Below are 27,874 nucleotides of genomic sequence, written 5' to 3' on the forward strand. Positions count from 1 at the left end.
CTTATCCTGTAGAGCTTTCAACTCCTTCCTCGTCTGCTTATCATCTGTTCGACTGCTTCTGTCGTGGTCTCCACTGTAGACTGCATCACTCTTTACCATGTTGTCAACCAGCTCCTCTGCATCTTCCTCAGTTCTCCCCAAGAAGAACCCATTGCTAGCTGTATCCAGTCTGGCCCTGTACTTAGGAAGAGCACCACGGTAGAATGTGCTCAGCAAGCTCTCCTTAGAGAAACCATGGTGTGGGCATTGAGCTTGGTAGCCCTTGAATCTCTCCCAGGCTTCACTGAATCCTTCCAAGTTCTTCTGTTGGAAACTGGAGATCTCATTTCTCAGCTTAGCAGTTCTTGAGGATGAGAAGAATTTCTCCAAGAATGCTCTCTTGCACTCATCCCAAGTGGTGATAGAGTGGCTGGGTAGAGACTTCTCCCACTGACGTGCCTTATCCCCCAAAGTGAAAGGGAATAGCTTGAGCTTTAAGGCATCTTCGGAAACACCATTGGTTTTTGACAACCCACAGTAGCTGTCGAACCTATCCAAGTGATCAAATGGGTCCTCCAGAGCCAAGCCATGATACTTGTTGTTCTCGATCACGTTGAGGAGTCCTGACTTGACCTCAAAGTTGTTGGCTGCCACAGCCGGTGCTCGGATTCCTAGTCTATGACCAAGAATGTTGGGCCGGTCATAAGTACCAATGGGTCGAGCTGCCCGCGGTTGGTGTTCTGCCCCTTGCGGTGGATCTGCCATATCGATATCCAATCTCTGCAAGTGGGCTTGTTGTTCTTCTTCTCTTCTAGCTCTAGCACACTCCCTCTCGAAAGCTCTGATGTCTGCTACTATTGGAACTAGGTTTGATGGACCCCTGCTCCTCAAGTTCATACACCTGAAAGTTAAAGGTAGGTGAAGAAGAAGAATCAGTAACAAAAGAAAATAAAAATGACTTAGTCTCAAGTAAGTGACTAAATCTCAATGTTCAAATCTACTCAGAATTTGGCAACGGCGCCAATTTGATGTTAGGAGTTTTCAAGGCTCCTAAGACAAATGTTGTAGTATAGTGATTGTCGAACCAGTTCTGAGGGATATCAAAGCACTGAGAATGCAAGTACTCACTTAATCTAAGTGCAACCAATGATTTAGATGGGTTTTAAGCTATGACTAAAACTAGAAAGCAATAACAGAATGATACTTTTTGACTAAGGGAAAAGAGAACTCATGGGCATAGGGATTAGACCTTGGGTGATCAAGTATCGAACTAAGGATGGCAAATGATCAATCAAACTATCAACCTTAAGCCTAGACACAATTCTAAGCAAGCTCTATGTCTAGATGAATGCTCATTTGCTAACATATCTCAAACATCAAATGTCTTTGGTTGAATAATATGAAAGCAATCATTACTAACAAGTCTATTAGCTATCTTAGCATCTTTAACAACAAATGTCTTTGGCAAAGTATACTAAAAGCCTAGGAGAGTTGTCTCAGGCATTTCATCAAACACCTTTTGGGTGGGAAATGCCTATTGATCAACTTTTGAGTGGCCAACTCAGAAGATGCATTATGAATACTCTACTAGCAAGGAACAAGAATGATCTACACTAAAACATCCTAGAACTAACCTAATCACCCTTGATCTCCCTAACCCATGAATTCAAAAGGTGATTACTCACTAATCTCCATGATTCCTCTTAAACCCATATTGGATTTCAGATTAATCATGTAGAGAAATAGATAAGAAATCAACAATAACACAAGAACATAACAATCAAAATCCAAGAGATGAACTTCTCAAGAGAGTTTTTGTGTATTTCTCAATAGATCAAAAGATAATCTCTCTGGTGGCTACCAAAGATGTTTAAAACATAGGTTTTAGAAATGTAAAACGTCCAAAATAAATTGCAAAAAGGTCCTTGAGAAGTCATGATTTTCGGCAGCAAAATAACGCGGAGCGACTTGCAGGTGTCGCTCCGGAAGGTCGCTCCAGGGCCGATTTTTGGTGTCTCCGGGCGAGAGGTCCCGAGCGACTTTGATGTGTCGCTCCAACGGGTCGCTCTGGATCGGGAGCGACCTTGATAGGTCGCTCTGAGAGGTCGCTCCAGGGTCATCTAAGACTGTTCGGAGTGACGAGAACGCGAGCGACTTCATGGCGTCGCTTTAGGAGGTCGCTCCGAGAGGTGTGTGAGATGCGAGCGACCTCGGCGCGTCGCTCTGGGAAAGTCGCTTCACGGGGTGAGTATGGCGAGCGACTTCACGGGGTCGCTCCAGCTAGGTCGCTCTGAGAGGTGCTTTGGAGCGACCTCATGACGTCGCTGCGGAACCTCGCTCCCCTGCTCTGCTCGTCCAATGATCAAATATATCACCTCCTTTGAGCTCCAAATGCATCCAAATAGCCCCAAGAACTCCATGTGGCACTCCAACACCTGATAGAGGCTCATGTATGCAAAATGTAACCTAAACATGACTAAATCCTAGTATATATGATCAAAATGCACATGGATGAATGGATAAGATAATGGAAATATGCAATATATCAACGTCTGGCGTCCTTTCTGCACCAAAATCTCTTAGTTGTATCTTCAAATCTTTCCCACAAATTTCCGGAGGTGGACTGTCAAACACCCTCTTGTTCTTCGTAAACAAATTCCTACTCCTACGATATGGATGATCAGGTGGTAGAAATCTCCTGTGACAGTCAAACCAACACGTTTTTCTTCCGTGTTTTAGTTGGAAAGCATCAGTGTTATCTTGACAATATGGACATGATAGCCTTCCATGCGTTGTCCATCCAGACAACATACCATATGCTGGAAAATCACTTATTGTCCACATTAGTACTGCCCGCATTTGAAAGTTTTCTTTACACGAAACATCGTATGTTTCAGCACCTTGAGCCCATAGTTGTTGCAACTCATATATTAGTGGCTGAAGAAACACATCAAGTGATCTCTTAGGATGCTCTGGTCCGGGAACAAGAATCGAGAGAAACAAAAACTCTCGTCGCAAGCACAAGTTTGGGGGTAGGTTGTATGGTGTAAGAATGACGGGCCATAGAGAATACTGTCTTCCACTCTTGCCAAACGGACTGAAACCATCAGTACATAATCCAAGGTAGACATTTCTTCTCTTATACGCAAAGTCGGGATACTTTGATTGGAAATGCTTCCACGCTTTTGCATCTGAAGGATGTCTGATCTCACCATCTGTTGAGTGCTCCGCATGCCATCTCATTGGTTGCGCTGTGCGTTCAGACAGATACAACCTCTGCAACCTTTCCGTCAAAGGTAAATACCACATCCTTTTATATGGCACTGGAACTCTTCCACTCGTATCTTTATAACGAGGCTTTCCACAAAATTTGCATGTAACCCGCTGTTCATCCGCCCTCCAATAAATCATGCAGTTGTCGCTGCATACATCTATTACCTGATACGATAAACCAAGACCAGCTACAAGTTTCTGAACCTCGTAGTATGAACCAGGAGCTACATTATCCTCGGGTAGAATACCTTTTACAAAATCAGCAATCGCATCCACACAGTCTTCAGCCAAATTATAATCTGTTTTAATGCCCATCAATCTTGTAGCAGATGATAAAGCTGAATGACCATCTCTGCAACCTTCGTACAATGGTTGCTTTCCAGCATCCAACATATCATAAAATCTCCTAGCTTCTGCATTGGGTAAATCTTCCCCTCTAAAATGATCATTTACCATATGCTCAGTACCTACACCATAATCTACATCTGTTCTAATTGGTTCTTCTAATCTAACCGCTGGCTGAGGTTCGCTAGTACTACCATGTTCATAATCAGTTTTCCCATGATGATACCAAATTTTGTAACTTCGTGTAAACCCACTCAAATATAGATGAGTCCAAACATCCCACTCTTTAATAACCTTTCTATTTTTACAATTAGAGCAAGGACATCTTAACATACCTGTTTTTTCTTCCGGTTGTCGGTGAACTAACCCCATGAATTCGGTTATACCTCGTTGGTATTCTTCCGTAAGCAATCTCGTGTTCGGATCCAAATGAGGTCGATCGATCCAAGAACGAAAATAATTTGAAGAAGACATATTTTTTATGAATCAAATTCGTGTGTAAATAGAGTAAGAGGGAGGATGAAGATATGGAGTGAATGAAGAGGAAGAGGAGTGCTTGTATTTATAGTTTAAATCCTGCCGACAGACCGAGGAAATTCCGACGGAATTCCGACGGAAAATGCAAGTTCGTCGGAATTTCCTCGGAATTTTGTAAAATCCCCCAACGGCTCTCCAACGGCTATAATATTTCCTCGGAATTCATCGGTTTTTTCCGAGGAACCCATTTTCCCTCGGAATTTCCTCGGAATATTCCGACGGATAGATATTTCCTCGGAATTCCGTCGGTATATTCCGAGGAAATTCCGAGGAAACCCAATTTTGTGCTTTCTCGGAATTTCCTCGGAAATTCCTCGGAATATTCCGAGGATTTCATTTTCCGTCGGAATGTCCGTCAGAATACCGCTGTTTTCTTGTAGTGGATATATGCGGTTTTAAATTGGTCAATCTTCATCTCTACACTATTACTTTTAACTCAAAGCACAGTGAAAACTATGTAATCCCTCAATCTTTTTTGAGGCTCTTGTGCGAATTTTACATTAGACTAGAGGGTTTATTGAAACAACATATTTGTGTGGTTTGAAAAATTCTATAAACGTTGTCTTGTTGCTATGAAGAATCTAAGAGTACAACATTCTTGCGATAATGACATTGAGTTAGTTTAATAAGTAACCGCTACAAGAAAAGAAAAAAGCACGAAAAGGATTAACTAATAAAATGAGTATAAGATATAATGACGAAGACTTATCCACACGGCAAACTCTCCTGTGAAACCTAACTTCCCTCTCCAAGAAACCATTTCTTTGACGAGCTCTCTCTCTTCTTCTTCTTCTTCTTCGTCTTCTTCTTCTTCTCCAAGTCTCTGAGATGGGTTGTTGTTCATTGGATTGCTTTGTCTACTTTGTCCTCTCTATTGCTTTAGCTTTCATGGCCGTCTCCACCACTCTACCTCCACCTCCAGATTCCAACATCACAAAAACTAACAGACCCATTACTCATCATGATCCTCTCTCTTTAAACGCTTCAAAAGCTCTACGCCAATCCAATTTCAAAGCAATCGCCACTCTCCTCCACGTATCTTCTGAGATCTTCCTTTCTTCTTCTCCCAGCACAACCCTCTTCGCTATTGACGACTCTTCCTTGTTCAACACGTCATCTCTTCCTCCTCTGTTTCTGAAGCAGCTTCTTCAGTATCACACACTCCCTCTAAGGCTTCCGATGGAGGAACTCCTCAAGAAGCCACAAGGAACCTGTCTCCCTACCCTTCTCCGTCACCAGAGCGTCCAAATCTCCAGCGTTGACAAAGAATCAAGAAGAGCAGAAGTGAATCATGTCATGATCTCACACCCGGACATGTTTCTTGGAGATTCATTGGTAATTCACGGAGTTCTTGGACCCTTCTCACCTCTGCTACCTCACATGGATCATATTCCACGGTCATCTTTGTGTCAATCTGACTCAAACAAAACCATTATCGAAGAAGAAGAAGAAGAAGAAGAAGCTGTGCCGGTTAAGATAGACTGGACTCGGATCATTCAGCTGCTAAGTTCAAACGGGTTTGTGCCATTTGCAATCGGATTGCACTCTGTTCTCAACAGGATCATTGCAGATCAACACAAGAACTTGACCGGAGTAACAATTCTAGCCACACCAAATCTGGTCTCACTGTCTTCTGCTTCTCCGCTTCTCTACGAAGTCATGAGACGTCACATTCTTGCTCAACGACTTACCAAGAAAGATCTCGCTTCAATGCCTGATAAAGCCTTACTCAAGACACTAGATCCTTACCAAGATCTCATAATCACTAGGAGAGGTATAGTTAATTCGTCACAGTGTTTCATGATCTCTGGAGTTGAGATTGTAGCTCCAGATATGTTCTCTTCTAACAACTTTGTAATCCATGGGATATCACACACACTAGAGCTCCCACGGGCTTAACTCACCATCTTTTTGTTCCTTCCCTTGTAGATTTACACATCCATGTTGTTTATATTTTTGTTTTTAGTAATTGATATATACACATTTTTTAGTAATGATTATTGATCATAGCTATGTCACTTTATAAGCAGTGACCACTCAGCTTCACATCTTTATTTCATAAACTGGGTGGGATATTAAATGTGGATATAACTAATCACGACGTGTCGTGTGTCTCTAGGTTGTAACCAATCTCTCTATCAGATTGGTTAAACTAAACACCGACCGATCCAAAAAGAGACTTGGCTTCACCTTGCTCCTCTTTTAAACCTGAGAGTCAAACTCTCAATATAACCGTTATATTCTCTGCAGAAAACGCTCAGAAACAAATACATCTCCTCTGCTCTTATCTGGGTCATCCTGAGTCTTGACATCACAAACTTGGATCTCTTGTCTCCGGTTTGTTGTATGTACTCAATAGAGGTTAATGATTGAATGATCTTATTATACTGAGATTACACCATATATATAATACAAGTAGGGTACTTAGGCAAGTATATTTACACAGTCTATATATTGTACACACAATTAAATGCACCTTTCAGATTTCATTTACATTAGCATTCTTTGCCTCTCTCAGATGCGGTTCTTAGTTTTGGATTTTTTTAGTTTTATGAAGACTACTCACTCTTCTCATACTCGTGCAAAAACATTGAGTTGGGTGTGTTGATATATGTCGATGATCTTCTCATATGTGGTAATAACTCTCACATGTTAAAGCATTTCAAGAGGATCACCTAATGCCTGGAAAACGAAAAAAGCAAGACACTGTATCACAATCATCTGCAAAGGCAGAATAAAGCTCCATGTAAGCTGCTAACCGCGAGACGAAGTGGATTCGCAAAATTGTTAAAAGAACTTGGACTCGAACAAGTTGTGCAAACTCGATTTTTCTGTGATAGTAAAGCAGCAATTCACATCTTGCAAATCCTGTTTTCCACATGCGTACCAAGCATACTGAAAATGATTTTATTCAGTCTGTGATGCTGTTCGAGATGGGATCATAACTACTTAACGTATTCGTACAGATTCGAAGATTGCCGATATCTTAAGCAAAGGACTCGGAGCTCCATTTAAGAAGTTAGTGTCCAAGTTGAGCATTCAAAATCTTCATGGAGAATATTGAACGTATGTTTAGGAAATATGATAATCGTATATTTTCCGATTTCCAATTTCAATAAGGATGTTTTTGTATTTTAATACTCATAAGGTTTTGTATTTTAATTAGGGCTATTCAATATGGTAAAACCGAACCGTACCAAACCGAACCGAACCGAAATAGACAATATGGTTTGGTTTTGTTATATACCATATAAACCGAATGGATATAATTTTATAAAAACCGTAGGATTTGGATATGGTTTGGTATATAACCGATTAAACCGAATAAACCGAACAAAACCGACTAAAAGTAGAAACATGTAAATATGTATCTATTTTATAACAATACATGAATATCTATTTGTTATATAAGTTAAATTTGTGTTAATAACTACTACCATAATGTTATAGTAATAAAGAACAATTTGTAAAACAATTGAACTATAATTAAATAACAATACATCGCAATTCAGAAATTTTATTTTTAAGTTTTTTTTTTATCTTTTTGCTTTATTTTAGTATTCACTAAATTAATACGAAGATTATAAATTTGATAGAAAATAATTAATGGAAAATTTTCATAACTTTTTTCTTATCTATAAACAAACAGAGTTTCGTGTTCAATCGAAAAAGCATGACTTTAATGAACACTAAATATGGAAGAGTGGAAAAACTTTTCTTTCATGTTTCTGTTTTGTTTCATATTTTTATTTTCAAAATTTCAGGCTCTGATTTCAATTATAGATTTGATTATTTTATTTCATGGTAGAAGCATTTTTACTTTTTTGTTCATTTATTTGAACATGTAATATATTTTTAATAAATGACTGTGTTGACAATATGACTCTAAAATTCATTTTATATGATCTCAAACTAAATAATTATGTTTTTTGGTATAAAACCGAATAAACCGAAAACCGACGGTATATAAACCGAACCGAACCGAAGTAAATATGGATTTAGAATGGTAGTTATATTTTACTAACCGAAATACCGAAAACCAAAAAAAACCGAACCTAAACCGAACCGATATCCGGATTGAACACCCCTAATTTTAATACTCATAAGGTTTAGGATTTTACACCGTCTACAGTCCACCTCCATCATCACTGGTGTATTACCCTCCAGTTACACAAAGTCCTCAACCGCCACAACCGACAACCCAAAACCACTCTCCACCACCACCACCGAAGAGATGCAATGACGGCCCAAGTAACGACCATCACTACCAAACATCCAGACCACCTTCTCCATGCAAGATTATGAGAAATAAGAGAGTAGATTAAGTAACCAGAGAGATTAAAAGAGATTTAGTTTAGAGATATGTGAGAAATGAAAATTTGTGTTCTTGAGTAAAAGAGTGAGAGTAAGAATGATGAAGAAAGAATAGTCTCCATTAGATCTAAAAATGTCACTACAATAGATTATAAAAGAAGAAGAAAACCAGAACATGCATACACAAGAAGCCAAACACATTTGGCTAAACACATTTGGCTTACTATGAAAGCTACAATAAAATAAAAATCTGTTTATACCGTAGTTCCGCATGTACTATTCGTGCTGCCAAGTCTTGCTTGTTTCTCTTTGGCAAACTTTTCTAGCATTAATCTTGACAGACAGACCTTCCTGGATGAAAACTTTTTCTTTTTATTTTAATATTCAATACTCCCCCTCAAGCTTGGCCATAGGAACCGGTCAAGCTTGGGAACCATAAAGACCTTTCTCATTAAAAATCTTACCAAGGAAAACTCATTGGGACAAAAATTTAACGAGGAAAAAAGGTGTAAGTTTCATGGTTAAGGAGATCAGCTGCTAGGTGTGAGATCAATGAGTCCAAGGCGAGAGTGACAGGACTCACTTGTTTTTTGTCTTGCAATTTTAGTGAACACATCAGCAAGCTGATCTACACTTCATGTATAGCATGGCAGTATCACTCCTTGGACTATCGTATATCTCACCTTGTGACAATCAACTTCTATATTTTGTCTTCTCATGAAAAAAACTGATTTTGATGCAATTTGGATAGCTGCTTGGTTATTATAATGCATGGTCATGGGTGTTGTTGTCTCGATGCCAAGATCCTTCAAGATACCCTTGATCCATATCAACTCATTTGTCAGCTTCAACATGGCTCTATACTCTACCTAAGCACTCGAGCAAGAGACCACCTTGTGTTTCTTACTCTTCCAATTAACCAAGTTTTTTCTAGTGAAGGTGCAATAGCTTGTGTTCGATCTTCTGTCTACTCTATCACCTACCCAATCAATAATTATTAAATTAATCCTCTTACGAATAATTATTATTTTATCTTATTAAATTGAAAATATAATAAATTATTATTTATTTTCTTTAATATCAAATTATTTACTTACACACCGTTATCTTTGTGTTTCTCTCTTCTTCATCGACATAATCATCTCTCTTTTCTCTATCAATACAACATGGTTCTAATCTATGTCAAATCGGGTGAATGGATGTGTAGTCGCGGTGATGACTGGAGTTTCGTGGTAGACAAAGAAAGGCGTGGTCGAATGGTAACATTAGCAACTACTACTACGTTGAAGCAGCTCAAGATAACGGTGTGTGAGGATTATGGGGTGGACCATAATGCCATTAATGCCGAGTTCAGTTATTCGTTGTTGAATCAAAAAGGGAATCCTCCAATTATTATCACCAATGATCGGCAAGCATCTAATTCTGTGGGCTATGCAAAGAGGGAATCGTCTACTACCTTGTGTGTGATGTTCTCTGTTTCTGGTGTAAATCAAAAGGAACGAGTCAATATCGATTTGAATAAGGAGCCTTGTGATTCAAGTAATGTTGAGGATGAAGAAGTTCTTGAGATAAATCGAGCAGAGTTTGTCAAGCCGTCAAAGGAGTTTTTTGTTAAAAGAACGAATTATGTCGTTGCGGATGGTTGCGGTGCTTTAAGGAGTGAAAACATTGAACTTTGTCAAAACAATGGAGACAGTGATAAGGATGGTCGAGCTTGGAGAGGAGACTTCGTGAAGAAGGATCAAATTTTCACAAGTAAAGGGGTTCTGAAGGCAACAATGGAAATTTTGGCGATGAAGAATAATTTCGATTACACTGTTATCAAATCCACGAGAAAATGGTGGTATATTCGATGTAAGGATGCATTGTGCAACTGGACTGTGCGTGCAGAAGGAATAGATGGGTCTACATATTTCATGATCAACCAATGTGATGGAAGACATTCATGTGCTCCTTCAAAGAAAAGGAAATTCGGAAAAACAGCATCTGCAAGAACAATTGGGACTCTGATACAACATCGATTTGATGATGCAAACGATGGCCCAAAACCGAATGACATCATTCAATTTATGAGAATGGAGCATAGTTATGAGATTACTTATTGGCACGCTTGGGAAGCTCGTGAGTTTGCTATTGCAGCTGCTAGAGGTATACCAGATCGCAGTTACTCTAAAATACCAGCATATTTGCATATGATTAAAGAAGCAAATCCTGGTACGCATACTCACTACGAAACTAATGAGAAGGGAAGATTCATGTATCTATTTATGTCATTTGGGCAATCAGTTAGAGGATTCTACAATGCAATGCGAAGGGTGATTGTCGTTGACGGAACTTTTCTGAAAAATAAATACAAAGGGACACTTCTTGTTGCTACTGCTGTAGATGGTAACTCTAATTTGTATCCGATTGCATTTGGGGTTGTTGATTCAGAGAATGACGATTCATGGGGGTGGTTCTTCAGACAGTTGAAAGTGGTTATTGCTGATTGTCAAGATCTAGCTTTTGTCTCAGATAGAAATGCGTCTATTTCTAAAGCTATTGGGACTGTCTACCCTCGATCAGCACATGGAATTTGCATTCATCACTTATTGACCAATGTGGTCTCATTTTTCAAGACAAAAGGATTGACTGCGTTGGTGGAAAAGGCTTCACGGGCATATAGGTACACTGAATTTCAAGAACGTATCACCGAAATTTTTGATATGAGTCCTGAGCTTGGAAGATATCTACGGGAGGCTGATGTGCGCAAATGGGCTCGTTCTCTCTTCCCTGGCTCCAGGTATGACATTAGGACCACGAACCCTGCAGAGTCTATAAATTCAGTTCTTAGAATACCTAGAGAATATCCGGTTATTCCTTTGCTTGATAGTATAAGAGAACTGTTGACTCGATGGTTCTATGAGCGTCGCTTGTTAAGCTCAAAGCATGTAGATCCTTTAACCGCTAAGGTGGAGAGAAAGATTGATAGGAGAATTGTGAAGGCAAAAGGATTCCAGGTTTACAAGCTTGACAACTTCAGATCGGTTGTAAAAGGAGACATATATGATTGTCATGTTGATTTGGAAAGAAGAACATGCACATGTGGTAAGTGTGATATAGGAAAAATTCCTTGCCGACACGCCATTCTTGCAATTTATTCACGAGGTATGGAAGTATAAACACATGAATACTTGAGAATTATTTATTTTCGGGATTTTCATCATATAGACTTCATATTGATCAAGTTTTTTTGAGATTGACAGGTATGGAAGTGCACAGATTCACTGGCGCCTTATACAGCACTGCAGCTTTTGCGTACCTATCCCGCGACCCATATCATCTGCTTCACTATAATTCACATCGAATGTAGTCTCGGAACCATCCTGTTATGTCACGACAAATAAGCAATAATTGAGACACCAAAATACATTATCATTACATAATTATTTTACATAAAAGTTCCAGACCATTACATAAGTTCAAACAAGACACTTACAAACCAAGGACACTTACACACCAAGCACACATACAAACCGAGACCTTATAAAGTACAACAAAATTCAGGCCGATAACTTAGATGCCAATAAAACAAACAGACACGCAAACCACGAACTCAAACAAGACAAAATAACATTGAAGAGGATGGTGAAGACTAGTGTTTGTTTACCCCGCGTGTGGACCTCCTCAACGGTGCCTGGCTCGTCGATGGCTTTGTCGGTGAAGGCTCTCCAAGCTCAACTTCAACGCTGGCTTCCTTACGTGATTGTTTAAGCTCTGTCCGCATCTGCTCAAATGTCTCGGCCATCTGTTTCTGTATCCTTTGTTCCATTCCAGAGAAGTTGTGCTCAAACAACTGTGTCATAAAAGCCTTCATGTCTTCATTAAAAGGAGCTTGCTTTGCACCACTTGCGAGAACCTTATGCTTTCTCTTCTCCATACCACGATCGGGAAGCCTCTTTTTACCCCTCTTTGATCTAGAACCAACATTTTTTGATCCTTTCGGAGTCTGAAAGTCGTCATCACTCTCGGCTGCTTCAACATTCACGCTTGCTTCATCATTCACAGCTGATTCGTCATCGAGAGATAAAGAAATCACTTCATTTTCTTCAGTTTCCCAAACATGCTCACTAAAATCATGCCCCTTCTTTATCATCTCCATCAGAACATTGATTCTATCATCCTCCACATCATCATCTTTGCGAAACGCCTGAGCTTTGACAACATCATAATTTCCTGTCCATGAGATGTATGGGTAGATGTCATCCTACACAAGAAAGGGAAATACAGTTAGATACTAAATACTCATTTCAAACCGGAAGGAATCGTCATAAATAGATAAAATTACCTTGGGTGTAATAATCTCCTCCAAGCGAATGATCTCCTCATATGACACCTTCGCAGCTCCCATCCAGTTTATGCATCTAGGACCGTCCTTGAAACCCTTATCTAGCTTTTTTCCACAAAGCTTCCCAATTTTTGGTACCGCTTCCATTGCCCAAATCTGCAAGGCGTATGAGAAGTCATCCAAGACATAGCTAGTGGTCTTTTCCTTCAGTTGGGAACGATTTTTGGCTATTGATTTGCAGAGAAGGTCATAAGCAGCAACTCCCCAAGGATACCTTCGAACTCTGTCAAGATCCATGACCACCGCGATGTACTTCAGGGGGATATTAGCCTTCTCATCTCTCGCTAATACCACACAAAGAATGATCGCCAAGTAGACAAGACGTATGCGATCTGCATTCCTCCACTTCTTTACAGCTTCCTTGTCCTTAGTCCACAGGTTGAAGAGTGTAATTGTTCCATCTTTTCTCCTCAAAACCTTGCTCCAGAAACCACCATCATATTTCCACTCTTCAAACTCCTCAAGCGAGATATGAGTATCGCATTCAAACCCGGTTACGGCGTGGAACTCTTGCAATGAGAATCGAAGCGGTCTCCTCGCAAAGACAAACCATAGCTCGTGCTGTAAGAAAGTCACCAGCTCCCTACACAAGAAGCTGTGTATCACCCTGGCAGAGTATCCAAGACCATTCTCATGGAGCTTAAAAATCTGATGAAAAACCGGGTCTTTCTTCATGACATCCAACTCCTTTGGCAGCCACGCTTGGAACTTTCGGATTATGTAGTCGATCCTGCAGTTGTTGTTGATCTGAGTAACTCGGGGCTCCTCGACCTCCTTAAAAAGCCTCTTCGGTAGCTCCTCAGACATAGCTACAAACCGTGACAAAATTGTTAGTTCAACATGTAAAGGTTTCAATATCATCACACAAATAATGATGTATAAGATGTTTAACCAATCCGTGAAACAAAATTAGTTTAAGAAACACGCCAAATCGTTTTTAAAAAGAATCGAGCTTTAATGGAAGAACACTTCGATTTCGTTTAATATGAGAATCTATAGATGTAATCCAATACCTTATGTGAAGAATTGTGAGATTGAGAAGCGAAATTGATGGAAGAACACTTCAAAAATCGATTTGACCCAACGAAGAGGAAGAACGATTCGCAGCCGTTGTGTCTTCAGTGAGATCGAAAAGGATGGTGACGGAGACGAGAGTAGAGACCACAGACTGATGAAACACCGACGAAGAACAGAGCTTCTCACCGTTGAACCCTAAATCGCCGTGGGAGAGCGACGACTCTACGACGGAGAAGACAAGGAGAAAGAGGAATTAGGTTTGCGGCATCCCGCGTCTCCCTTTTTCCCATTTAGTGTTTTTTTTTTAATTTTTATAGATTTTAATTTTAACATTAAAACGACTTTTTTTTTTTAATTTTTATAGATTTTAATTTTAACATTAAAACGAAAATTATTATAATTTATAATTTAAATTCAACATAATTGATAAATTAAAGGTACTTAAGGGTACTTTGGTATTTTACAAGATCTAAAATCCAATTTTCCTAAAATATCTTCTAGAAATCCTAATGTGACAAATCCAAGTTCAAAGTGTCCTATTTATCCAATTTTCCCTATATTTTATTCATGCTCATTTAATCGAAAGCTAAATAAATTTTCTATCTGAAGTTGAATGGAAGATAAAAATGAATGTTGTCAGAAGAGCTTTGTCTATATAGTTTTAGACTTAAGAAAATGTTGAATTCGATAGATCATTGCCAATTCTTGCGGATGTCGAAGGTGTAGTTGATCTCCAAATAGCACTTATTATCGTCATCAATGAACTGAAATATGAAATAAACTAATTAAGCAACTTAAAAACTTATTCACTAACAAAGAAAAACATAGTTGCATTTGAAGAAGGCCTCATGATCGATAGATACTCATCAACGTTAATAAAAGATACTAACTAAATTTGATTACATTAACAAAAAACTATAAAAATTTAACTGCCTGCTGCCAAATAAGTAAAAGAAAATATGAAACAATATACCTTCGTCCTTGCGGAATAGGATCCTCTAGCGAATATACCAGAAGGTGTGGTTTCTTCAGGCATCACATGTTGGTAAGGCTCAGCCTGAGGACTAAATGTCCCAAGCATTGCTTTCGTACTATCCACTGTCCCAACAAGGAAAACACCAACTATTAATAGATAACATCTTGGAGAATATATTTTACAGAAAATTTTAAAATTACCCTTGACACAGGTTTTCCAAACGGTATTGTTATAGCGAAGTCCAGAAACAATATTGTTGGTAACACGAAAGTTGAAGACAAGGGTGTACTTAGATCCTTCCTTTATGGTGAACCAGGGACCTTTCGGGTTCGGCACACCATCATCAGGTATCGTCAATACCATCTCATCTCTGTCTGGAGACCTAATTTTCAAGTGTAGTATCTTTACTACAGGATCCGGTGTCTCTGCATTTCATAGATCCGTTAAGTGTGTGTTGGATATAACAATTTAATTGTTTTTCTTCCAAAACGTAATTTAGCATAAAGCATTAGGACAGCTTACATTCAATAGTTATGGACTTTATGCCCGTATTAATATTAACCGAGACTAGGGTAAGAAAAATGTCATTTGATTTAACTAAGATGCATGAATCGTCCCTGCCGTACATGATATCCTTCTAAAGATTACAGTCTAATTAAATCATAAGATGTAAACCAGATTAAGGTTTGGTTTACCTCCGACGTCTTCAAAATCTACCACGCCGATAAGTTGCTCCTTTCCATCTTCTCAAGCTTTCATCATCCTATCAAAAATTTCGACAGAAATCTAAACTATTTTTTAAAAGTTCGATTAATATAATAGTACGATTAATAACATATAACCAAACCGTAATCCCACCATTATCTATAACCTTGTATAGTTTAAATCTTCTCATAACAGTAAGTTAAAAAAATATAAAGACCTTGTCTTTCTCAAGCTGTTCTTTGAGAGCGATCATGGGACCAAGTTCGGGCTTCCTGTCTTCATCATCATCATCCTCTTCTGTCGGAGACAAAGAGCTCTCACTGTTCATTCTGCTTAGCCTATTTTCTCTGTCTGATGTTTCATGTTTCTCCTGATGCTTCTCCTCCCTTCTTCTCATCTTCCAAATCCATTATTGACTCTTCCAAGCAAAACTTAAGAAACAAACAAAAACAAAAGTCTTTGTTAATCTAATATGGTTTTAGTTAAAATCAACCGTTGGATTCGAGCAAAACTCAAAGATGGAAACAGAAAGAGGGAGAGAGAAAAAGTGAGATTTTGGTGGTTTTTTTTGTTGAGAAATGATTATATTTGAAGTTGAAGAAATGGTCATGCGGTGATCCTATTATTCTGTAAATCTAACTCTCAAAAAAGTAAAAATTTGCTAAATATGTACGAGTTTTAAAATGCGCGTATAGCTGTATTGGTTACACGTTTTGACGACAGTCTATATGAGTGTCAAATGATCAGACTATCCATGGGTGATCAGCGTTTAAAATATAATGAGTCGGTTAGGGACGAACCCATATGCAAAGCGGAATAAATGGGTTAAACTCAATTTTTCGGGAATAATATAGGCATGGCAGGTTGGTCAGCGGTGTAGACAGAACTGACAAAATGATGAAAGTTGGAAAGCAAAAGCTAATACTGATTCAGAAACGTGTTTTGTTTCTGAAACAGAGAGGAAGAACATATCAATGGACCTACAAAAAAGTAATTGTTTGAACGGGATTCAGTCGACAAAGATGGAAGAAGTCATAAATGGGATGGCTAAAGACGTTTTATTTAGATCTGGTTTGAAGGGTTACAAGAGTGACAGGAAGATTCAAGAGCAACAAGATCGAAGAGTAACAAGATCAAAGAGATAACCTAAAACCCTAGATCTAGCCGCTCAGTGTGTTAAATGGTCCAAAAGTCCCCTTCTTGTTGCTTCATTTTCCCTTCTTATAGGACTCATGTCCCAGATGCCCTAATTTCGTGCCCCTTTGGGCCTTGATGCGAGAGGCCGAGTATACGGGCCTGAACGAGGCTCCCTCTAAGCCGGGCACTTTTAGCCGACTTACTCGACCGGCTAAAAGTACTCTAAGGTCAAGCCGATAGGTTTAGCCACCGAGCCGACCAAATCGATCCGACTTGCTGGATTAGGGCCTGTTATTCGATGGGCCTTGTGGAGGGATGTAATCCATCTCCTACAATAAGTCCCCCCCAGTTCACTTGTGAGCGACATGGCGGTCTCAGTGAATTTGTGGGTCAGGTTTATTCGGATAACAGGCTCTAATACAAAGGATAACCCTTCCCGTTTAGTCGTCGGTATGTGCTTTTAGTCGCATGACGTCCTATGAGCGTCTCTAGTCGCTTCGAGTAATGTTGAGTCGTTGATGCGTGCTTTCACTTCTAAATCTTTTACGATGAGATGCAGTTTACTCGGGCGATACATCATTTTGGATAAAGCGACGGGGATCGGTTTTGTTGGTTAACCGGAGACCGGTTTAAATCAAGACCAGGAATTGATTCCGGCCTGACAACCTAATTGAAAATCGGTTCGAGCGAGAAACCGAACCGTCGCGAGTAGGTGTCTGGGCATTTAGGCGGCCTTTTGAGGCCCATTTAGGCCTGTGTAGACCTAATGATTGCGCTCGGAGAACGTGCCTTAATTTTTGCTATAAATAGACCTCTTTCCTTTGCTTTCGTCATTCCTCTCTACAGATTCAGGTATCCCGTTTTCTCTCCCTTCTCTCTACTTTTGCTTTCTCTCTCTAGATAGGTTTTACTTCGTATAGACTCGTTGGTATCGTTCGGCGGTTGTAGTCGTCCCCTGAATTAAGGAATATGCCTCCGAGAAGTCGATTGTCGCGAGAAGAGAAAGGGAAGGACATCACAGATTTTCTGAGTCCGACCAGAGATGTGTCAGCACCCTGCAGTCCTCTGGACGATTTCGACTTGATTCATCGCGATGCTCTTCGGGACACGGAAAATATGACTCTATCTCAGCGTCTTTTGGTCGCTGATGCTTATAGGATGATTCGTGATGAAGACGCCGATCGTGTTGAGGTCGGGAGCAGTGATGCGAGCGGAAGTAAGGATAGAGGGAGAGATCAAGACGATACTGCGACTGGCTCCGAACGTGGTGACACCGATGAGTCTGATCGGTCTCCGACTCCTTTGAGACAGGTCCGCGAGAGAGTTTGTTTTGACCAGATAGACTGTCGCCCAACTGTTTACCATCCTGGTGGGATCTTCGAAGAGCTTGCTCCGCTGCCACCCGGACTGCTACGGGACCCGCGGGCTCAGTCGTGGGGGAACATGTTTGGATCTTCTGCTTCCCATCACACCGTGAGGAATCTGTTAAGGGCGAGTGGCGGTGCTGGCGTTACCTACATCATCCCGTCTGCCGAGCAGCGTCCCTGGTCGCCTCCGGTCGGTTACCAATGCGTGTATGAGTCCTATTTCGGGGATCATACGAAGCTATGGTTCCCGATTCCCCGGTTAGTGACGTCCTACGCATTCCGCTGAGACATTGCCATTTCTCAACTTTTGAACGGGTCGCTGCGAATAGCCGTCATGCTAATGGTAATGGCAGCTGAGATGGACATCTCGATGAGCGTGAGGGTCTTCGAAGAGTTGACTTTCACGAAGGCGGAGCCAAACGGGATCTTCTCGGTGAAAATGAGTTCGAACTACAACGTCTTGACCGGTCATCCAAATAAGACGCAGGATTGGCAACGCGCGTATTTCTTTGTGAAATCCGATGAACATGCTTTCGTAGAGCCACCGGGGGACGACTACCGCGTTCTGTGGAACCGGCAACTCGGTAGAGACTCGTCTGCTGGAGTTTCGTTTTAGTCGTTAGTCCTAACTTTTCTTATCCTTGTATTTGCAGTTCGTCATCCGAATACGATCGCCTACCCCGAGAAGTTTTTCGAAAGTGCTCAAGCGATCGCGGCGCATAGTCATCTTCGTTGGCCGGATCTTAGTCGGGAGTGGATACGTCGTCAGCAAGCTAGGATCGCTAAAGGTAAGCCTACTGATTGTTTTTAGGGCCTACTCGAGTTTCCTTTTGCGATTTTCATGTTGATTCTCTTCTTTTGCAGTTGATTGGGAGTCGAGGCTTCCTTGCGTTCTCAGTCCCCGTAAGTCGCGCCTTCCTTTGTTTACTCGCAAACAACAGAGACTTCTCGACAAAGCCAGAGAAATGGACGGGGTTCCGGACCTAAGCGCTCTGTTAAAAGGGAAGTTGCAAGTGCTCACGAAGAAGTCGACTACAGTCGATCCTCAGGGACCGTCTGACTCCGGAGTCGACGTCACTTCTGAAGGCGGTGGAGCCTCCAGAGAAGAAGCCTCTAGAGAAGGAGCCTCCAGAGAGGAGGGTCCTATTGCAACCGATCAGGGGGGGACGGCAGAGACTTCTTCTTCTGGTCCCAAGAAGAAGAAGAAAAAGACCAAGAGGACTAAGGTGGGAGCGACCGACTAGGTTCCTCCCGAAGAGTCTGCTCCCGTCGACGCGACTTCCGAGGGTCCGAAGTCTAAAAAGAAGAAGGATGGGAGAAAAAGGTCTCGTTGTGGAGCAGAAGGGCAAGAGGCTGTTTTAGTCGGGGCGGCATCAGGTGGTCACCCGAGGAAGAAAACTAAGAGGTCTGTTGAGGCAGAGCCCCGCCCTTCTACCTCCGACGCGAACGTTGCTGACGCGGCCATAGTCGACGCTGTTGGGGAAGCCAGCGGTACTCCTGGAAACCTATCAGAGGAAAAGAGGAAAACCTGCTCGCGAGAAGGAGGTTCTGGTGGTGAGCCCGCGAGGTCTGAACCTGAAGGTTCCGTCGCGAAGAGGAGGAGGGTCGAATTTCCTGATCGCGTCGAGTTTTCCTACAACGAGACAACTCCCCTGATCCTTAATCCCCTTAGGTGTGCGGAGCTGACGCGTCAAATTCGTGGTGGGACGAAGGAGATGCCGCAACTGGAAGACCTTTACTTCAAGAATGAATACATCGACGCTGCTTCCTCGAGAGCGCGGGTATCTACGCTTCCTTTCACCTTTTGTCTCCTTTTTTGATTTATTGGGTTGATCCGTCTCACGTGGTCCGTGTTTATCATTTTGCAAAGTGACGGGAGCATGAACTTCCTTGTCGAGAAATACGACAGCGCCCTGAAGCAGACGATGATTCAGTTGGGATCTTCGGAGAAGCTCGCTCAATCAAGATTGAAGGCCATTGAGAGGGTGAGGGATGAGCATAAAAAGGCTAACGAGAAGGCTGAGAAGGAGAAAGAAGTCCTTCGAGTGAAGTTCGAAGAGCTGGAGGGTAAGCTCAAATCCGCCGGCGCGGCTAAGAAAGAGCTTGCTCGAGAGAACACCCGTTTGGAGCAAGCGACTGCGACCCTTGAAAAGGAGAAGGCAGAGCTACTCGAGGAAAGGGACGCCGCGGTTGAGAAATTGATTTGAGAGAGGCAACGCTTGAGAGACTCCCGGGGACTCGAGGTTACTCGTGAGAGGGAAAGGGTCGAAGCTGCTATGATCGAGAAGGCAAACAGCTGCTTTGGTCGCGTGCACGACCATCGAACTCGCTTGGACGCCTTTGGGAAGGCGAAGAATCTGTACGGTCAAGCTTCGGGGACGAGGAAGTGCCTCGAGATGATAAAGGCAAGTGGGACGGAGATCCCGCAAGAAATGATCGACGTTTTTATCGAGCAGGAGAAACTCTACGAGGTGGAGGCTACGAAGCTTCGTGTGGATCCGCTGTCTGATAGCGACCTCACTTTTTCCCCGCTGGTTCTCCCTTCTCGTTTCGTCGAGGACAGATTTAGAGCATCGTTTGATCCTTATGGATCGAACGTAGATTTGATCGGACCATGGACGGTTTCTCAGCTCATCACCTCACTCGAAATTACTGAGGAGCCGTCGGAGGAGCCTTCGGTCGATGTCACATCGGTCCCGGCCGAGCGCGTCGAGGTCCTGGAGGGAGGTGGTCCTAGTGAACGTCCAGGGAACGAGAACCCAGAGGAGGTCCCCGGGAAAGACAACCTTGAGATAGGCAACATTCTGGTTCGAGAGGAAGAGGCCGGGCACGTGAGCATCGAGGATCCTGTCCTCGTCTCGGATTCTTCTTCTGAAGGACGAGAAGGCGAAGAGGAGGAAGACGATAGAGTTGAGGAGACGTCGTCATTGCAACCCGTCGAGGAAGAGAAGACCGACGAAGTCGGGAATAGAGATGTTCCTCCGCCTCCTACTGTGGACTCTCTTGTCTCTATTCCTACCCGTGTGGAAGACCCGACTGTTGCTGAAGACATAGTCGGTCCTTCTGCTCTTGGGACGTCGGAGGAGATCGGTCAAGATTCTGCGCCTTGACGCTTTATCTATGTCTTCTTTTCTTTTTGTGTTTGTGGTCTTGATAGACCATGTTGTTGTATTACTAGACATACTTTTATTTTATCGGCAAGTCGCTGTTTTCAAGCAGACTTTTAGATTTGCGGGTTGTTGTGTTCTCAATCTGTACTTGCAATTTGCCTAAGTGAATTTCAGTTATCTTTAGAGTTTTGCGATATGTTCGCCTAGAGACAATAGATCCTCGACCTTTGGCTTTTGCAAATAGATAACGACACAACCCGCTAAGAGACTTTGTTCAGTTCTTGTCGTGTTTCGATTGAGATAACGTCTAGACGCATTTTCTACTTTGAAAACAAGAGACTGAGTCAAAGAGTAGAAGGTTCTTTTTACGCGTTTTCTCAAAGACTATCGAGTAAATGGGTAGCTAATCCGTTACGCGTTTAGTCGAGAAAAGGTTAAAGATTCACTCCATTTGGTCGGTCAGTGCTCTTTGGGCACAGGTGACTCGCAACCGTTTGGTCCTTAGGCTAAGTGTCTGATCAGGACATAGCTAGGAGATGGAACGTGAGTGTCCGCGTACCCCCTGCTGGAGGTACGGGAGCCGTTGGGTTCGACAATCGGTATTTACTCGATCGGAGTCGAAGCAAAGAAAAAGATTTTGACTTTGGTTTTGTTACAGCTGGACCGGTTAAGGCTGCCTACGTACCTCGGTTGAGGATCAAGCCATTCGTAGTTCGTTTTTCCCGAGTGAAAGTGGCCGTTGGAAGCGCATTTACTCGGTCGAGTAGAGGTGACCGCGGAGGTGCATCTACTCGGTTTTTTTTTTTTTTTTTTTTTTTTTTAGGGGTAGACGCGTCTTAGATGCATTGAGTTCCATGCTCTGGGCACTTCTTCTCCGCTTGACGTTTGAAGTCGGTAGACTCCTGGTTTCACCACTTTGATGATTTTGTAAGGTCCTTCCCACCTAGCGCCAAGCTTGCCGGCGGTCAGCTCCTTAGTTTTCTCGAACACTTTGCGCATGACGAAGTCGCCGAGTTCAAGGGGTCTGGCTCGGACCTTTTTGTTGTAGTAACTCTCTATCTGATGTTGATAGTTTTGGATTCGCAGCAAAGCTTGGTCCCGTCGTTCTTCAATTTCATCGAGGGCGTCAAGCAGCATCTCCTTGTTGAGTTCGACATACTGGGGCATTTTTTAGCGTCGGAGGCTTGAAACGTTAACTTCTGCGGGAGCCATAGCCTTTACACCGTATGCGAGAGAGAAAGGTGTCGATTTGGTCGACCCTCGTGGTGTTGTACGGTGGCTCCATAGAACTCCGTCGAGTTCGTCGGCCCAATGACCCTTTTTTAGGTCTAATCGTTTCTTAATGCCGTCGATGATGATCTTGTTAGAGGACTCCACTTGGCCGTTTCCCTGTGGGTAACGAGGGGTAGAGGGGCTCAAACGAATGTTCCATCTGCTGCAAAACTCCTTGAAGTTACCCGACATGAACTGTGATCCATTATCGGTAACGATCTCGTACGGTAGACCGTGGCGGCAGATGATGTTTTTCCAGACGAACCCGTGGACTTCTTTGTCGATGACTTGAGCGTAGGCTTCAGCTTTGATCCATTTGGTGAAGTAATCAGTGAGGACGAGAATGAAACGCCGCTGGCGGGAGCATGGAAGAGGTCCTATGATATCCATTGCCCATCGCATGAACGGGTACGGTGCGACTGTCGTTCGTAACATTTCAGTTGGACAATGGATGCTTGGTGCGTGCCGTTGGCACTTGTCGCAGCTTCTGGCGTAGAACTCACAATCTGCGTTCATCGTCGGCCAGAAAAAGCCCACGCTTCTCACTTTGATTGCTAATGCGCGTCCGCCCGAATGGTTACCTCCAGCGCCTTCGTGTGTTTCGGCCATAACCCTGACCGTTTCTTCGCCGTGGATACATTTGAGTAGTACTTCACTCGCAGTCCATCGATGGAGTTCGTTGTCTAGGACAACATAATGGGCACTGCGCGTTTTTAGTCGGCGGGCTGCCCATTTCTCGGTTGGAAGTTCCCTCTTTGAGAGGTAGTCGATAAACTCAGTTCGCCAGTCGGGGCCGAACTCGTCAGTAACGAGAGTGTCGGTTTCGGTGACTGGGGCTATGATGGCGGTTTGGTCCGTCGAGATATCGATGCTCGGCTTCTCAATGCGGTGTATTGGAATAGTTCGTTTAACTTGGTCATGAAGCTTGCTTCCAAGGGCTGCTAGGGCGCCGGCGCAGACGTTTTCTCCTCTGGGAACTTTGACGAGTTCGAAGAATTCAAACTCTGCGGCTAATCCCTGTACTATCTTGAGGTAGGCATCCATCCGATCGTTGTGGGCGTCATAATCGCCGCTAAGCTGACTGGCGACTAACTGCGAGTCACAGTAGGCGCTTAAACGGTTGGCCTTGACAGCTTTTGCTAAGCGGAGTCCAGCGATCAAAGATTCGTATTCAGCTTCGTTGTTCGAGGCTGGAAAGCCGAAGCTAAAAGACTGCCTGATCAGTTCGCCGGTCGGGGATTGTAGTTGAACTCCAGCACCTGCGCCCCTGTTAGTCGAAGATCCATCGACATGCAGTGTCCAGTTTGGGTTTGGGAGCGTGAGATCTTGCTCTAACTCCGAGGCCAATTCGATTAAGAAGTCTGCAAGGACCTGAGATTTCGCTGCAGTTCTGTTTTTGTAAGTGATATCAAGCTCATCGAGTTCGATAGCCCACTTCGTTAGTCTTCCGGACCTGTTTGTATTTTGAAGTATCGTTCGGAGGGGCTGGTCGGTTAATACTTCAGCCGAATGTGACTGAAAGTAGGGGCGAAGCTTTCTCGCCGCTTCGACGACTGCTAGTGCCATCTTCTCCAGAGTTGGGTATCGCGTTTCTGGTCCGGTCATGCGCCTACTCGTGTAGAAGATTGGCTTTTGCTCACCGCGATCCTCTTTTATTAGAACGCTACTGACTGCTGCTTGTGATACTGCGACGTAAAGAGATAGAACGTCGCCGCCGTCTGGCTTGGCGAGAACGGGTGGAGTTGTAAGATAATGCTTGAGTTTGATAAATGCCTCCTCGCATTTCTCATCCCAGATAAACCTTTTGTTACCTCGGAGGAGGTCGTAGAATGGCAAGCATTTGTCGGTGGATCTGGATATGAACCGGTTGAGTGCAGCTATCCTACCCGTAAGCCGTTGCACTTCTCTACTATTTTTTGGGCTCGGAAGGTTCAGGACCGCGGAGATCTGCTTCGGGTTGGCTTTGATTCCCCGCTGCGTGACTATGTATCCAAGGAACTCGCCTGAGGAAACCCCAAACGTGCACAATGCTGGGTTCAGTTTCATGCCGTATTTGTTGAGAGTTTCGAAGCAATCTCTCAAGTGACAGAGGTGATCAGCAGCGTGTAGCGACTTGACAAGCATATCGTCGATGTATACTTCCATGATGACGCCCAGCTTGTCTGCGAACATTTTATTCACAAGCTGTTGGTAGGTTGCTCCCGCGTTCTTCAAACCGAATGGCATGACCTTATAGCAGTAGGTTCCTCTCTCCGTGATAAATGCCATTTTTTCGCGATCGTCGGGGTGCATCATGATTTGGTTGTACCCAGAGAAAGCGTCCATGAAGGTGAGCATCTCGTTTCCAGCCGTGGACTCGACTAAACGGTCGATGTTGGGAAGAGGATAGCTGTCCTTTGGGCAGGCTTTATTCAAGTCTGTGAAGTCGACGCAGACGCGCCACTTCCCGTTCTTCTTTTTGACGACTACTGGATTTGCTAACCACTCAGGGTAGCGCACCTCAACAATTGAACCAGCGCCGAGCAACCTCTTCGTTTACAGCCTTTGACCTATCTGGACCGAGCTTGCGTCACTTCTGTCGGATAGGCTTGACTGTCGGATCGACGTTTAGTTCGTGATTTGTTATGGCCGGATCAATTCCTTTCATGTCTGACATGGACCACGCGAATGTGGACACATTTGCCTTGAGAAAGTCAAGAACTGACCGCTGCATTTCTTCAGACAGGTACGCACCAACCCTTGCGGTCCGGCTTGGATCGGCATCGTCAATAGGTAACTCGAGAATTTCGCCTTCCTGGGAGCAGACTTTATAGGTTGGAGGAGTGACGGAGTTAACCGATAAAGACGATCGTTGGAGTGTAACTGTGGCGACTAGGAGTTCCCTAGCGGCCTTTTGATCTCCTTGTAGTGTTTTGATTTTGCCGTCCGTACCGGGGAACTTGACGCACTGGTGATAAGTAGATGGAATGGCCTGCATTGAGTGTATCCAGGGGGTTCCGAGTATGGCGTGGTAAGGGGCCTTCGTGCTTACGACGGCAAACTTGACAGTCCGAGTGACTCCGCATGCGCGTACCAGAAGACGGATTGTTCCCAGTATTGTTTCGGAGGATCCGTTGAAGCCGGTTAATGTTCTGGAGGATGGTTTGATGTCGTCGAAATCGACTCCCATCTTCTGCAGGGTTCCTCGGAAAATGAGGTCGACGGAACTTCCTGTATCGATGAGGACCTTGGTGACGTCGTACTCCCCAATTCCAAGAACTACAAGAAGAGGATCATTGTGGGGTACGTGAATCCCCTCAGCGTCATCCGGTGAAAAGGTTATCGGAGGGTGATTTGGCGGCCTAGTCGGCCATCTTTGCAAAGTCGCGACCTGCCGACGGTAATCCTTGACGGAGCGAACAGAGTTGCCGCAAGGAGGAGAACCGCCCATGATGACATTTGCTTGACGTCGCGTTTGGACCTGCTTGGAGTCTAAGAAGGCGCGTAAATCGGTTGGTACGTTGCTGCCATTTTTTGATGATGGAGTGTCGTTGCTTGACGTCTTAGTTTGCTCCAAACGCCTCCAGAGGTCAATGGGCTTAGAACGATTGAGGCGGATTCGGAGATAGCATGCTCCTGCGTTGAGTTTATCCCTACGGTCGCCGTTCGGGCGTTCTTTGGGATCAGGGTCAACTGCCGAGATACGCCGCGACTTCCGTGCATTCAACGTTGTTCGGATGTCATTGCGCGTGGAGCTGTTGCTGTTTTCGAATTCAAACTTCCATTTCAGAACATCTCTCAAATCTTCGAGTACAGGTGTGTCATCGTTCTCATCGTCCGACGACAAGTTTTGCTGGAAAAGTATGACCTCAATGCGTCTGCGGTTAGCTGGTTGCTCTTCGTCAGCCGAGGAGTCTGCCTCGCCATTACTCTTCGGGGCGTCCTCCTCGTCATCGCGTTGTTGAGTTTCGCTATGTCGACTTTTGCCTGTAGCTTTGCGCTGGGCTCTCCTTTCTTTATTCTTTCTCCAGCTCTTGTCGTTCTTCGGCTTAGCCTTTAGTGGTTCGAACTTGAAGACGCCACTTGCTAAGGAGGAGAGGTAGTGCGCATAGAGTGACTTGCACTCTGTCGTATCGTGCCCTTTGACATCGTGATACTTGCAGTGTTTGGTGAGATCGACGGTTCTGGAAGGTCCTGCCGCTGAACCTGCTGCTGTTGTAGTTTGGGTCGAGCAAACGGCGTCGACTGATTTGTCGGACGAATCGAGCTCCCTTACCCACTTGTTCCATCCCTCTCCGCGGACTACGAGAGTTGAAACCGGCACGTTGTTCTCGTTGACGACATACATGTATCCGTCTTTGCGGCCGTTTTTGTCGGTTAAAGCATGCTGTCGCGGTTCTTGTCGCGTGTTGGCGTTTTTAGCCGCTGGAGCTTTGGGTGCGTTCATCTTGCTGAGAATGACGTTAGTATATTCTTCCATTCTGATGAAATTGTCAGATCGCGCGATAGCGTCCTGGAGCGACGTAGTTGGGTTTTGATATAAATCCTCTCGGAATTTAGAATGAACCCACAACGTGTTCCGCAAGGCGTCGATGGCAATACCGTCTGGAATTTCAATCCTCGAGACTACAACTTTGAACTTCTCCATGTAGTCGCAGAGGCTCTGGTCTTTGGTTTGGTTGAGGTTCCACAAGCTAGAGGCAGTAGCGCTGCGCTTGGTGAACATAATGTAAGTCTTGAGAAAAGCTGCTGACAAGTCGCGGAAGCTTCCGATGGAGTTTTCTTCTAACTGGGAAAACCAGGTTAGGGCTTGCTCGTGTAGAGTTTCGACGAACAGTTGGCAGTAGCCTGCGTCCCTTTCTTCGTCGGGGAGTCGAGCCCGTGCCATCGCAATGTTGAAAGCTGTCATGTGTTCCACTGGGTCTCCGCCGGGTTTGTACTTGGGTAGGTGCAGTTTCTCTATCTTTTCGAGTTGCACACTGGTCAGAGCGCTAGTAAACGGAGTGCGTGATGTTGCGGCGAGGACGCTCTCGATTTGCGGGGCCGCGCTGGTTACTTGATGGATCTTCTCGCTCATTTGTTGGAAGCTGAGTTTGAGCTCGGCGAGCTCGCGTATGGTTGCGAGATCAGAACCTACTGGGGGGTGGTCGGCGAGAAGGGTTTCATTAGGCTCGGAGTCGTCTGAGATATGGTCGCCTCCGGTCGCCGTCAGGTTGGTGCTAAAGAGGCGACGGCGTATCTGCTGGGGACGGCTTGTTTGGCCGTCGGGAGCTGTGAGGGCCGCGACCAGAGCAGCTAACTGGTCGTTGGTCGTCTTTTGGACTTCGTCTTGACGAGCAAGTCGAGCCATGATAGAGCTCATGAAATCTGCGGCGATGGGTGGCGCGGCTTCGGGCGTTGGGGTCGGTTCTCCGCCCGGAGCGCCGAAGGTGGCGTCGTCTTGAACCATGTAGATCTAGAACGTTACTTTAGTCAG

General features: G+C 43.8%; 5 protein-coding genes, 1 non-coding gene and 1 pseudogene across 6 annotated transcripts; 4 read left to right on the forward strand and 3 right to left on the reverse strand.

Moving 5' to 3' along the window:
- The first annotated feature begins 229 nt into the window (after window positions 1-229).
- On the forward strand, window positions 230-336 carry LOC125586590. The gene has a single exon (XR_007323127.1). It is a non-coding gene; the product is annotated as a small nucleolar RNA R71 (small nucleolar RNA).
- Window positions 337-4,524: 4,188 nt separating this feature from the next.
- Window positions 4,525-6,157, forward strand: LOC106395103 (fasciclin-like arabinogalactan protein 21). Its single transcript, XM_013835628.3, has one exon. It carries the CDS (start codon window positions 4,963-4,965, stop codon window positions 6,031-6,033), a length of 1,071 nt encoding a protein of 356 aa, XP_013691082.2. The 5' UTR covers window positions 4,525-4,962; the 3' UTR covers window positions 6,034-6,157.
- A 3,457-nt stretch (window positions 6,158-9,614) lies between these two features.
- On the forward strand, window positions 9,615-11,800 carry LOC125585945. Its single transcript, XM_048755683.1, has 2 exons — window positions 9,615-11,595; window positions 11,694-11,800. Exons 1-2 carry the CDS (start codon window positions 9,615-9,617, stop codon window positions 11,798-11,800), a joined length of 2,088 nt encoding a protein of 695 aa, XP_048611640.1.
- Window positions 11,801-12,054: 254 nt separating this feature from the next.
- LOC125585946 lies at window positions 12,055-13,642 on the reverse strand. Its single transcript, XM_048755684.1, has 2 exons — window positions 12,776-13,642; window positions 12,055-12,694 (listed from the first exon to the last, which is right to left on the reverse strand). The coding sequence occupies exons 1-2, from the start codon at window positions 13,640-13,642 to the stop codon at window positions 12,083-12,085; spliced, it is 1,479 nt and encodes a 492-aa protein (XP_048611641.1). The 3' UTR covers window positions 12,055-12,082.
- A 527-nt stretch (window positions 13,643-14,169) lies between these two features.
- LOC106407965 lies at window positions 14,170-17,536 on the reverse strand (annotated as a pseudogene).
- Window positions 17,537-18,383: 847 nt separating this feature from the next.
- LOC125585947 lies at window positions 18,384-20,244 on the forward strand. The gene is made up of 5 exons (XM_048755685.1): window positions 18,384-18,621; window positions 18,691-18,825; window positions 18,902-19,263; window positions 19,324-19,818; window positions 19,936-20,244. Exons 1-5 carry the CDS (start codon window positions 18,384-18,386, stop codon window positions 20,242-20,244), a joined length of 1,539 nt encoding a protein of 512 aa, XP_048611642.1.
- A 2,073-nt stretch (window positions 20,245-22,317) lies between these two features.
- LOC125585948 lies at window positions 22,318-24,687 on the reverse strand. Its single transcript, XM_048755686.1, has one exon. The coding sequence runs from the start codon at window positions 24,685-24,687 to the stop codon at window positions 22,318-22,320; it is 2,370 nt and encodes a 789-aa protein (XP_048611643.1).
- Between the last annotated feature and the right edge of the window lie 3,187 nt (window positions 24,688-27,874).

Source organism: Brassica napus, chromosome C4 (assembly GCF_020379485.1).
Source record: "Brassica napus cultivar Da-Ae chromosome C4, Da-Ae, whole genome shotgun sequence".
Lineage (NCBI taxonomy): Eukaryota > Viridiplantae > Streptophyta > Magnoliopsida > Brassicales > Brassicaceae > Brassica > Brassica napus.